This window comes from Pituophis catenifer, unplaced genomic scaffold (assembly GCF_029215685.1).
Source record: "Pituophis catenifer annectens isolate HBS135680 unplaced genomic scaffold, rPitCat1.0.hap2 SCAF_18, whole genome shotgun sequence".
Lineage (NCBI taxonomy): Eukaryota > Metazoa > Chordata > Lepidosauria > Squamata > Colubridae > Pituophis > Pituophis catenifer.
Genome location: NW_027256898.1, coordinates 5,508,541 through 5,520,930, shown reverse-complemented (window position 1 = coordinate 5,520,930; position 12,390 = coordinate 5,508,541). Strand labels below are relative to the sequence as shown.

At 48.4% G+C, this 12,390-nt stretch overlaps 1 protein-coding gene across 1 annotated transcript; it reads left to right on the top strand.

The window, feature by feature from the left end:
- On the top strand, positions 1–12,354 carry LOC139325990 (solute carrier family 2, facilitated glucose transporter member 5-like). Its single transcript, XM_070956064.1, has 12 exons — positions 1–54; positions 2,068–2,166; positions 3,021–3,175; positions 4,195–4,319; positions 5,747–5,899; positions 5,985–6,110; positions 7,043–7,230; positions 8,181–8,291; positions 9,192–9,293; positions 10,227–10,302; positions 11,039–11,166; positions 12,097–12,354. The coding sequence occupies exons 1-12, from the start codon at positions 1–3 to the stop codon at positions 12,352–12,354; spliced, it is 1,575 nt and encodes a 524-aa protein (XP_070812165.1).
- Positions 12,355–12,390: the final 36 nt, after the last annotated feature.

Sequence of the window (12,390 nt, the reverse complement as noted above, 5' to 3'; positions counted from 1 at the left end):
ATGGATCTAGATCCAGAAAAGGCCAAACAGATGAGCCCAAGGTATCTCAATCAGGTGAGAGCTGGGTTTTTGCTCTCGTCGCGTCGAGGCGGTGAGTCGTTCCGTGGAGGCGTGTCGTGAGCCCCCCTTCGTGCATTATCCCGAACGCGGATTTCCAAGGCAGGGAGTCCTCGACCTTACGACCCCCACTGAGCCCAACGCTTCCGTCGCTAAAGGGAGACCTTTGCGAAGTGAATTTTGTCCCCCTTTTGTCGACCTTACCTTGCCGTCGTCGTTAAATGAATCACGGCGGTTGATGGGGTTAGTAACACGTCCGTTAAGCGCGAAATCTGGCTTCGCTTCTGTGGACGTTGCTCGTCGGAAGGTCGCCAAAGAGCGGGAACACTGCAACTGTCATAAGTACATGTCAGTTGCCAAGCATTCTGGATTTTGATCATGTGACCCTGGGGGAATGCTGCAAAGGTCGTAACTTTGAAAAACGGTCGTAAGTCCCATTTTTCAATGCTGTTGCGACTTGGAACAGTCAGGAAGCCAACTGCGGTAAGTCGAGGACTACCTGTATTTTTGGCAAGGGGACAACCTGGTTGTGCCTTCTCACCTGCCTCATGAGGACTAGCCACCTGTGGCGTGCAAAAATAGAATAGAAAAAAAATAATTGTTTAGGGAAAACGCCTGCTCTGAAGTGGGAAAACGCGACGATCGATTGATTTCCATGCCAGTCCTTTAAGAGAGCCTCTTAAAATTGAAAAGACGGTGACTTTAGAAGGGTCAAAAAAAAAAGGGGGATTTATTGGATAGTGGCTGATGATATTTATATATAAGAGCTGCATTTTAGCCACAGCCGCTCTTTAAAGTTTCTTTAGAAACTTTGAAAGGTTTAATCTTTCTTGGAGTTGCGTAGTAGGTTTTGCTTCCCACGTTTGAACGTTTGGGTATGGGTCACTTGTTAAAATAAATATTTGGAAGTTTTGTTTTTTTAAAAAAAAAATTAATTAAAAACATCCCTTGTAATCTTCCAAGCAGTAGAATCAGATCCACGGAAAACCACAACGTATGTTTTACTTTTGTTTTTAATTTAAGAGAATTACTTAAGGGAAGCTGGAAGCGTGAACGCAATGCTATGCATTTGCTGTTTTATTGGTGGTGTGGTTTGTCCTTTTTCCTTCCTTCCTTCCTTCCTTCCATCCATCATCCTTCCCTCCCTCCATTTTATTCTTCCCTCCCTCTCTACTCCATTTATCCCTTCCTTCCTTCTATCCGTCCGTCCGTCCGTCCGTCCATCCGTCCTTCTTTCCTTTCTTCCTCCGTTTTATCCTTCCCTCCCTCTCTACTTCTCTCCATTTATGCCTCTCCCTCCATTTTATCGTTCCCTCCCTCTCTACTTCTCTCCATTTATGCCTCCCTCCCTCCATTTTATCCCTCCCTCTCTACTTCTCTCCATGTATTCCTTCCTTCCTTCCTTCCATTTTATCCTTCCCTCCCTCTCTACTTCTCCCCATTTATCCCTCCCTCCCTCCATTTTATCCTTCCCTCCCTCTCTACTTGTCTCCCTTCCTTCCTTCCTTCATTTTATCCTTCCCTCCCTCTCTACTTCTCCCCATTTATCCTTCCCTCCCTCCATTTTATCCCTCCCTCTCTACTTGTCTCCATTTATTCCTTCCTTCCTTCTTTTCTTCCTTCTTCCCTCCATTTTATCCTTCCCTCCCTCCCTCCCTCCTTTCAAGAAGAGACTGCACTGCCCTCTGTCAGAAATGGTGTGAGCAGGGGGTTGGACTAGATGACCTATCAGGTCCCTTCCAACCAACTCTTGTAATTCGGTCTTGTATTCTGTATTCTCTCCCTGATAAAAATATAAATCTAAATCCAAGAAAGAAAGAAAGAAAAAACGAAACTACAGGCTCAACTCCCATCGCTTTCTGTTGCTGTCTTAGCTGAAGCTAAGACCTCCCCTCCCTTGGAAGCCTTGACCCACCCCAACCTGGCTCCCCCTGGCCATGACTGCTAGGCTTCTGACCCCCCCTCTCCTTCTCTCTCTCTCTCTCTCTTTCCCTCTTTCCCTCTTGGCAGGAACTGACCAGGCCTCTGATGACCATGACAATCATCTTAACCTTTGGGTCCTCTTTCCAATATGGTTACAATCTCTGGGTGGTGAACCATCCCGCATCGGTAAGTGGTGCCCTGTGGGCAGTGGTGGAATTCACATTTTTTTAAAACTACCGGTTCTGTGGGCGTGGCTTGGTGGGCGTAGCTTGGTGGGCGTGGCAGGGGAAGGATACTGCAAAATCCACATTCCCGCCCCACTCCAGGGGAAGGATACTGCAAAATCCCCATTCCCTCCCCACTCTGGGGGAAGGATACTGCAAAATCCCCATTCCCTCCCCACTCCGGGGGAAGGATACTGCAAAATTCCCACTCCCTCCCCACTCCAGGGGAAGGGTACTGCAAAATCCCCATTCCCACCCCACTCTGGGGGAAGGATACTGCAAAATTCCCACTCCCTCCCCACTCCAGGGGAAGGGTACTGCAAAATCCCCATTCCCTCCCCACTGGGGGAAGGATACTGCAAAATCTCCATTCCCACCCCACTCCAGGGGAAGGATACTACAAAATCTCCATTCCCTCCCCACTCCAGGGGAAGGATATTACAAAAACTCTATTTCCTCCCCACTGTGGGGGAAAGATACTGTAAAATCTCCATTCCCACCCCACTCCTGGGAGAAGGATACTACAAAATCTCCATTCCCTCCCCACTGGGGGAAGGATATTGCAAAATCTCCAATCCCACCACACTCTGGGGCCAGCCAGAGGTAGGTATTTGCCGGTTCTCCAAACTACTCAACATTTCCGCTCCCGGTTCTCCAGAACCTGTCAGAACCTGCTGGATTTCACCCCTGCCTGTGGGGTTCAGGTACCAGATCCCACCACCCCCCCCTGCCCCATTTCCCTTTGTAAAAGGGTCCCCAGAAATCCAAAGGGTCGGCCCATTTCTGCTGCTGCTGAGCGTGCCATTTTCTGTCCAGCTGATCCAAGAAGACTACAACATCACTCTGAAGATGAAGAAGAAGGAGAATCAGAATACTATGAATTTCCTCTTGACTTTGACCAATGTGATCTACTCTCTGGGAGGCGTCACTGGATCTCTTATGGTTTGCCCCATGGCTGATACCTGCGGCAGGTAATAATAATACGAGACACCAGGTGGAATAAATCTGCCCTCTTCGGTTGTCCCCAACACCCTCCGTAACTGTAAATCCATCCTCGTTGATCCAAGCTTTTTAATTTTTATTTTACGGATTAAATCTTGCATTTGCGCTTCTGAGACGGACCTTCCCCTTGTCCCTGGGATTAAAAAAAAAGGGGGGGGAGGAATCCTTCATTTCAGAAAGAAATCCTTTTGATCTCTCGGACGTGCGTGGCTTGATTATCTTGGTTTGGCTCCGGGATCGTCCTTTGCAACGCCGTGTCGGCAACCTATATAAACCATGGCTTCTTTTAAAAATCCCTAAGATTCAAATTCAGATTCGTCCCTTTTTCCAATTCTTGATTTCCCGCCCCCCCCCCAAAAAAAGAGTCAGGTTATGGGGGAGCCAGTTCCCCAGTAAATAAACCATACTGTGTTTCCCCGAAAATAAGACAGGGTCTTGTATTATTTTTTGCTCCAAAAGACGCATTAGGGTTTATTTTCTGGGTAGGTCTTATTTTGGGGAAAATACGGTATTAAATGCATCCATCTGGCTGACGATCTTAACTGGGGCTTATTTTGGGGGTAGGGCTTATATTACGAGCATCCTGAAAAATCATGCTAGGACTTATTTTCCAGTTGGGTCTTATTTTGGGGGAATACAGTACTAAACACCTCCGTCTGCTGACAATCTTAACTGGGGCTTATTTTTGGGATAGGGCTTATTTTACGAGCATCCTGAAAAATCATGCTAGGGCTTATTTTCCAGTTGGGTCTTATTTTTGGAGAAACAGGGTAGTTAGAAAGAAGACCAATTGTCAAGTGTGTATCTACAACCACAAGGGAGCCCGAAATTCCTGCTGCTAAGGAAGACGGTTGTTAAGTGGGTTTGGCCTCATGTTATGACCACTCTTGCCAGAGTTGTTAAGTGAACAGTACTGTTGTAACTTTGAACGGTCACTAAACGAACTGTCGTAAGTCGAGGACTTCCTGTACGTCTATTTTTCTTTCAGGAAGGGTACCCTAGTGATAACAAACCTCTTAGCTTTCATTTCCGCCATCTTTTTGGGGTTTTCAACCATCGTCCACACTTACGACTACACCATATTTTCACGCCTGCTCAGCGGGATCTGCTCAGGTAAGAAGGAGCGAAGTGAAGTGTCCATCAATGTCTCATTTTGATAGCAGAGGACTGGATGCGGGCTTGTTGCGTAAAATACACAATGGGCAAAGCGAGCATCTGCAAACGTCAGCTTTGGGGGTTCTTCCTGTCTCCCCACTTAAAAAGACTAGCCCCATTGTTGCGATAACATCCAACTTTCTCTGAGCATCTCGACAAGTTGGTAGAGAACCCAACCTCTTTGGGGGCCTGGATATAGAACCAGGGTTAGCATTGGGGTTCCACCTCCCCTTTCGGGTTCCCAATGTGAATTTGTAGCCTTGAACCCCAGAACTTTTTAGACGTGAGTCTAAAGCTGATAGCTGATTCTCACATCACCCAGAGATCATTAGGCTCCTCTCTGTCTCCCACTTCACCCAGAAATCAGTAGGCTTCTCTGTCTCCCACTTCGCCCGGAGATCATTAGGCTCCTCTCTGTCTCCCACTTCGCCCGGAAATCTGTAGGCTCCTCTCTGTCTCCCACTTCACCCGGAGATCAGTAGGCTCCTCTCTGTCTCCCACTTCGCCCGGAAATCTGTAGGCTCCTTTCTGTCTCCCACTTCACCCGGAGATCATTAGGCTCCTCTCTGTCTCCCACTTCGCCCGGAAATCTGTAGGCTCCTCTCTGTCTCCCACTTCACCCGGAGATCAGTAGGCTCCTCTCTGTCTCCCACTTCGCCCGGAGATCAGTAGGCTCCTCTCTGTCTCCCACTTCGCCCGGAAATCAGTAGGCTCCTCTCTGTCTCCCACTTCGCCCGGAGATCATTAGGCTCCTCTCTGTCTCCCACTTCACCCGGAGATCAGTAGGCTCCTCTCTGTCTCCCACTTCGCCCGGAAATCTGTAGGCTCCTTTCTGTCTCCCACTTCACCCGGAGATCAGTAGGCTCCTCTCTGTCTCCCACTTCGCCCGGAAATCAGTAGGCTCCTCTCTGTCTCCCACTTCGCCCGGAAATCTGTAGGCTCCTCTCTGTCTCCCACTTCACCCGGAGATCAGTAGGCTCCTCTCTGTCTCCCACTTCGCCCGGAAATCTGTAGGCTCCTCTCTGTCTCCCACTTCACCCGGAGATCATTAGGCTCCTCTCTGTCTCCCACTTCACCCGGAAATCTGTAGGCTCCTCTCTGTCTCCCACTTCACCCGGAGATCAGTAGGCTCCTCTCTGTCTCCCACTTCACCCGGAGATCAGTAGGCTCCTCTCTGTCTCCCACTTCGCCCAGAAATCAGTAGGCTCCTTTCTGTCTCCCACTTCGCCCGGAAATCTGTAGGCTCCTCTCTGTCTCCCACTTCACCCGGAAATCATTAGGCTCCTCTCTGTCTCCCACTTCACCCAGAAATCATTAGGCTCCTCTCTGTCTCCCGCTTCGCCTGGAGATCATTAGGCTCCTCTCTGTCTCCCACTTTAAACCAGGGATCCTCTCCTGTGCTGTACCGTTGTACCTTGCCGAAATCGCTCCCCGAAATTTAAGAGGGGGCATCATGACCATGGCGATGGTTGCCGTTGCTAGCGGGGTCCTGTTCTCGCAGATCCTTGGCCTTCATGAGCTCCTAGGTTCCCATAAAAGTAAGTCGGAAGGGCAGGTTGGGATATCTAGCCAGGGTTCAGGGATGGGGCCATGTTGGTGACTTGGTTTCTTCTCCTGATGCAGAATGGGCCATCTTGCTGAGTTTAACTGGGATTCTTGCGGTGTTCCAGCTCTTCATCCTGCCCAAGTTCCCCGAAAGTCCACGCTTCCTGTTGATTCAGAGGAAGAACGAGGAGAAAGCAAGACAAGGTATAATAATAACAGAATAACAGAGTTGGGAGGGACCTTGGAGGTCTCCTAGTCTAACCCGTTGCTCAGGCAGGAAACCCTACACCATTTCAGTCAAATGGTTATCCGACATCTTCTTAAAAACTTCCAGTGTTGGAGCATTCATAACTTCTGGAGGCAAGTAGTTGTTCCACGATTAATTCTTCTAACTGTCAGGAAATTCCTCCTTAGTTCTAAGTTGCTTCTCTCCTTGATTAGTTTCCACTCGTTGCTTCTTGTCCTGCCTTCAGGTGCTTTGGAGAATAGCTTGACTCCCTCTTCTTTGGGGCAGCCCCTGCCATTCTATGATTCTGTAAGGGTCTGCTGCTCGAGCAATGGAGTAGACAGATGTTTCAGTCCCAAGAAGCCAGATCCCATTCAGCCACGAGATACAAACATCTCAAGATGTTCCATAACTGGTCTCAGAAAGAATTTGGATTGTTGCAGAGGGTTTGCTATTATTTTGATGATGTGGGCTGGGTTTTGAACGTTTGCATAGTACAGGGGCCTGCAACCTTAAACACTCAAAGAGCCATTTGGACCCGTTTCCCACAGAAAAGAAAACACTGGTAGCCACAAAAACCTTCCCGTGCCTGACTATTTCTTGAGCAGCCACAAAACTAGCATATGTAATCAAATTAAATGTTCTGTTTTCTTCTGAAACTTTTCTTCTCGTGGATTTATCCATGGTTGGCCTACCGGGGGTTGAAAAGCTCAATAAATCACGTGCCGGCAAGTGTCACACATTGGCAGCTGTGAGTGATATTTTGAGTGACAGGGAGCCGCAGCAGAGGGGTGAAAGAGCCACATTGCGGCTCCAGAGCCACAGATTGCTGACCCCTGGTGTAGTAGGTCTACTAACATGTTTTTTTGGGGCGTCCTTTTTGCCCGTTTTCCCCTCCTGTCCCCCACAGTCTTGAGGGTCCTACGAGCCAAGGAGGACGTTCAGGAAGAGATCGAGGAACTTCATCAAGAAGATATAGCTGAGATGGAAGAAAAAGAACTGAGCGTGTTGAACCGGCTTAGATACAAAGGTCTACGGAAGCAGATCATTTATGTTATCCTCCTGATGGCCGGTCAACAATTCACAGGGGTCAACGCTGTAAGGCCCAGGCTGGGGCTGGCTTGAGGGGAGGAGAGGGAAGACTCCGGGACCTGCCAATTGGCCATCTGGATTCTCCGCCCCATCCTGCTACAAACCACCAGCCCCCTCAAGAGATTTGGGGGGGCTACGATGACCCCAGTTCCCATCCCACCTTGCCTATGGTGGCCAGGGGGGTCTGGAAAATGAAGTTCTGAAACATCTGGAGAACTTCAATGTTGGCACCATGGCATCAGTGGTGGAATTCAACCGGTTCGGGCGAGCTGGTAGTTAAACTGCAAACTGGCCCTGCCCCACCCTGCCCCTTCCAGGAGTCCCCATGTGCCCCATTTTGGCTCCCAGGTAAGTGCAGAGAAGCCTCCTAGGCCCAACAGGGACTCTTAATCCTGCTGGGATCCCAGGAGGCTTCCTAGGCCTGTTTTCGCTCCCAGGAGGCTTCAGGGAGGCCTACTAGGCCCAAAACAGGGCGTGAGGGAGGTGCTGCCTGTCACACACCCCTGGCCATGCCCACCATGGTCACGCCCACCCAGCCGGTCATTAGGGCAGAGAACCGATTGTTAAATTATTTGAATCCCACCACTGCATGGCATATCAGAAATTATGGAGGGTTTTCTGATGCTTTCGAATTAGGGGTAGCCCCCAGAGGAGGGGTGTCGAACTCAAAGCAAGGGGGGCATATCCCAGTCCGCAGGGTGCTTAGATCTGGCACATATGGGCTGCCCTCCCAAGTTCTGTTGTCGCTGACAGAGTTTTGCAGGATGCCGTCACAGCCAAAAACGGAGCTCGGGAGCCCATTTTCACTGGCAGAGCACTCGGGCCACCACAGGTGCTCCCCCCCTGGCACGAGTGACATCATGCTGGCCATGCCCCCCCCGGCCATACACACACACACACTCGCCCCCAACCCCCGAGATCAAACACAATTGTTGGCGGTCGTGTTCTCTTCCCAGGTGTATTATTACACCGAGTACATCTACCGAACCAAGTGGCTGAATGGATACAAATCTCGGTACATCATCATCGTGTGTTCCACGTTTGTCCTCCTGACCTTATTATTTGTGGTGAGTTTTCCCACCTCCGTATTTCTATCGAGGGGGCTTCTCCTGGGCCAGTTTCATTCAGATCCAATAGGGTTTCAGTCCAGAAAACCATCCAGTCAGAGCCAAAGAAGCTTCTTGGGTGAGAAGCAAGGGTGGGCCACTGGGGGTTTGCAAGGGTTTCGGGAGAACCTCTAGCTATTGATTCCGTGCAGTTCGGAGAACCCCCAAATCCCACTCCTGGCTGGCCCCGTCCACCCCTCCTCTCCCAGGAGTCCCCACGCGGCCCGTTTTGGATGCAGGTAAGTGCAGGGCGTGCACAAAGGCTCGGGGAGTGCAAAAAACGCGCCTCCGGAGCCTGGGGAGGCCATTTTCGCTCTCCTGGAGGCTCAAGAAAAGCATCCGGAGCCTGGGGAGGGCCAAAACGCCCCCCCCTCCGCTGTGGTAAAGGAGGCCAACTCAGCCACGCTCACTATGACCAACCCAGCAACTGTTGGTCATAGTGGGCATTTTGAAGCCCACCTATGGTGAGAAGTGGAAAGTCTTTCAAGAAAAACCAGAAAGTCCCCTGGCCTCTTGAGAAAAAAAACACCATGACCTGGAGGATTGAGAATCTCCATAGATCATGGCTTGTTCCATCGTGATTCCAAACCTTGATTCAGGCTTCACCCCATGATGGTCTCTTTGCTTCAAGACAGGGTTTCCCAACCTTAGCCATGTGTGGACTTCAACTCCCAGAATTCTGCACGCCGGCTAGGGAATTCTGGGAGTCGAAGTCCACACTTCTTCAAATAGCCAAGGTAAGGAGACCGCGGCTTTAGAGTGATGACCACTCCCAGGCGGTCAATGGCTTGTTTGACAAACCATGGTTGAAAAGAAACGTGGTTTAGCCTCCTTTTCAATCTTGGACTTTCTACCCTGTAGTCCTATAGCGTCGACAGCTTGGGCCGAAGACTCTTAATCCTGCTGGGATTTGGCATCTGTAGCACCTTCTGTGTCCTCTTGACTATATCTCAGGAACTTCAGGTATGCCATTGAAACTTCTCCAAAAATCGTGACACCTTTTTTTGGGGGGGAAAGAAAACCAACCCAACAGGCCGAACGCGCCCCAATATTTTCTGCTGGATTTGGGGGGGCGAGGGCTTTGTTTTAAAAATGTGAAAATTCATCCCAACCGCAAACTTGAGAGTTTGTGGTGGAGTTATTGTGGTGGTGGTGGGGGAGTTTGTTGTGTCTTCTGGCCAAATTTACTGGTCCATCACTTTGATTGTCTCAGATTGGGGTGACCAACTTCGGAGGGTCCGAGATAGCAAAGCGTGAGATCATCATCATCATTTAATGACCCCATAATCCCTTGCGGGGTGAAGTCTGGGCAACTGAATGGAGTTGAGTGTTTACTGGCCGGATGCCTTTCCTGTTTCCAATGGGGAGTTTTGTTCAGCAGATATATATTCTCATCGTGCCCAGAGAGAGAAATATCTACCTCTACCTGACTGATCAAAAGTCAGTTGCTTGACAACTGATTCAAATTTATGATGGTTGAGCATCCCGGGTGTGTGTGTGTGTGTGTGTCACATGCTCCCTTTTTGCGACCAAAAGGGAAGCCAGACTCACTTAACAACCGAGTTGTTAACTTATCAACTGGAGTGATTCACTCAACAACGGTGGCAACGAAGGTCATAAAAATGGGGGCAAAACTCACTGAACAATAGAAATTTTGGGGCTCCATTGTGGTCGTAAGTCGAGGACTCCTGTAATTTAGACGATTTCACCGTTTGTACCTTGGGTTTGTAATTTTTTTAAAAAAAATATGATTCTTGTTCATTTTAATGCTCTTATGTTTTTGATTTCATGGCATTGGGAGCCTCCCAGGACTAGCCTGGATCCTGAGGTGAGGTAAATTGGCCTGGATCCTGAGGTAAATTTAATAAAGAAATATAAATAAACTTCCTCCAACAGATGACCGTTTCTTGGCTGTCTTACGTCACATATATTTTCCTGCTCATCTTCCTCCTCGGACACGTATTAGGTCCAGGTAGAGCCTCTTCATCTGGGGGGAGGGGGTGGGACTGGGCCCCCACCCATTGATATGGAGGATAATTGAGAGTGTGCCTCTCTGACCGCCATCTTTTCCTCCCCCTTTTCCTCCTCCTTCTCTTCTTCCTCTCCCTCCCCCACCTTCTCCTGTCCCTCTCTTCCTCCTCCTCCTCTTCCCATTTCTCTTCTCTTCTTCCTTTTCCTCTTCCTCTTCCTCTTCCTCCTCCTCTTCCTCTTCTGCCTCCTTTTCTTCCTTCCCCTCTCCACCTTCTCCTCCTCTTCCCCTTCTTCTCTTCCTCCTCCTCTTCCCCTTTCTCTTCTCTTCCTCGTTCTCTTCCTCCTCTTCCTCTTCCTCCTCCTTCTTCCTTCCTCTCCCCCACCTTCTCCTCCCCTTCTACCTCTTCTTCCTCTCCCCTTCCTCTTCCTCCTCTTCCTTCCCCTCCCCCACCTTCCCCTCCTCCTCTTCCTCTTCTTCTCCTCATCCTCCTCTTCCTCTTCCTTCCCCTCCCCTTCCCCTCCCCTCCTCCTCTTCTCCTTCTTCCTCTCTTCCTCCCTCTTCCTCCTCTTCCCTTTTCCTCCTCTTCCTTCCCCTCCTCCTCTTCCCCTTCTTCCTCTCCTCCTCCTCATCCTCCTCTTCCCTCTTCCTCCTCCTTTTCCTCCTCCTCCCCGTCCCCCACCTCCTCCTCCTCTCCCTCTTCTCCCTCCCCCTCTTCCTCCCCCTCTTCCTCCTACAGGTCCATTACCAAATGTCATCATAGCTGAACTGTTCCTTCAATCCTCCAGGTCGACAGGAATTATGCTGGGGGGTTTTGTCCATTGGCTTCTAAATTTTATAACTGGGGTTATTGTCCTTCAGGTTGAGGTACGTGAATCTGAATCGATTGTTGTTGAGTCCACTCCTTATTTTTATTTTTATATATATATATATATATATATATATATATATATATATATATATATATATATATATATATATATATATATATATATATATATATATTAGAATAGAACTAGGAATAAGAATAGGAGTAGAATAGAATAGAATAGAATAGAATAGAATAGAATAGAATAGAATAGAATAGAATAGAATAGAATAGAATAGAATAGAATAGAATAGAATAGAATAGAATAGAATAGGAATAGGAATAGGAATAGGAGAGTAGAGTAGAGTAGAGTAGAGTAGAGTAGAGTAGAGTAGAGTAGAGTAGAGTAGAATAGAATAAGGACTAGGACTAGGACTAAGACTAAGACTATAGAGTAGAGTAGAGTAGAGTAGAGTAGAGTAGAGTAGAATAGAATAAGGACTAGGACTAAGACTATAGAGTAGAGTAGAGTAGAGTAGAGTAGAGTAGAATAGAATAGAATAAGGAATAGAATAAGGACTAAGTCTAGGAAAGGATAGGAGAATAGAATGGAATTGAATAGAATAGAATTAGGAATAGAGTAAAGTAGAGAAGAGTAGAAGGACAGGACAGGACGGGACGGAACGGAACGGAACGGAACAGAACAGAACAGAACAGAACAAAATAGAATTCTTTATTGACCAAGTGTGACTGGACACACAAGGAGTATTTCTTTATATATCCAATTTAGAAACCTAAATTTAGAAATATGAGACTTGAAGTCAGCCGTCACTCATTTCCACATTTTCTTTGCTTGATTCTGAGGTTTTTTTGGGTGGGGGTGGGGGTGAGAAAACTGTTGTTGTTTTTTTTCGAGTCAGTCGGGAGGGCCCTTTTCTTCTACCTTATGCTGACCGCACAATCTCTTTTTGCTCAATTTTTCCCTCCAGAATAAGATTGGATCCTACAGCTTTCTCCTCTTCTGGCCTCTTTGCATCGCTAGCTTCGTGTTTATCTTCAGGAATATCCCTGAGACCAAACAGAAGACTTTTCTGCAGATCCGGAACCTTCTGGCTGCGCAGGCCATCAAAAAAATTAAAGTCCGGGGGTCTCGTCACCAGTCGAATCCGTTCGAAGGGCTGCATGGCGGGAGGCGTAAAAAAACCAGAGCGGTCACTTCCCACGTCCCATCCGTGCCCTCAATTTAAGGGAAGGGGCCGTTGAGATTTTTCTACTCTCTTGTT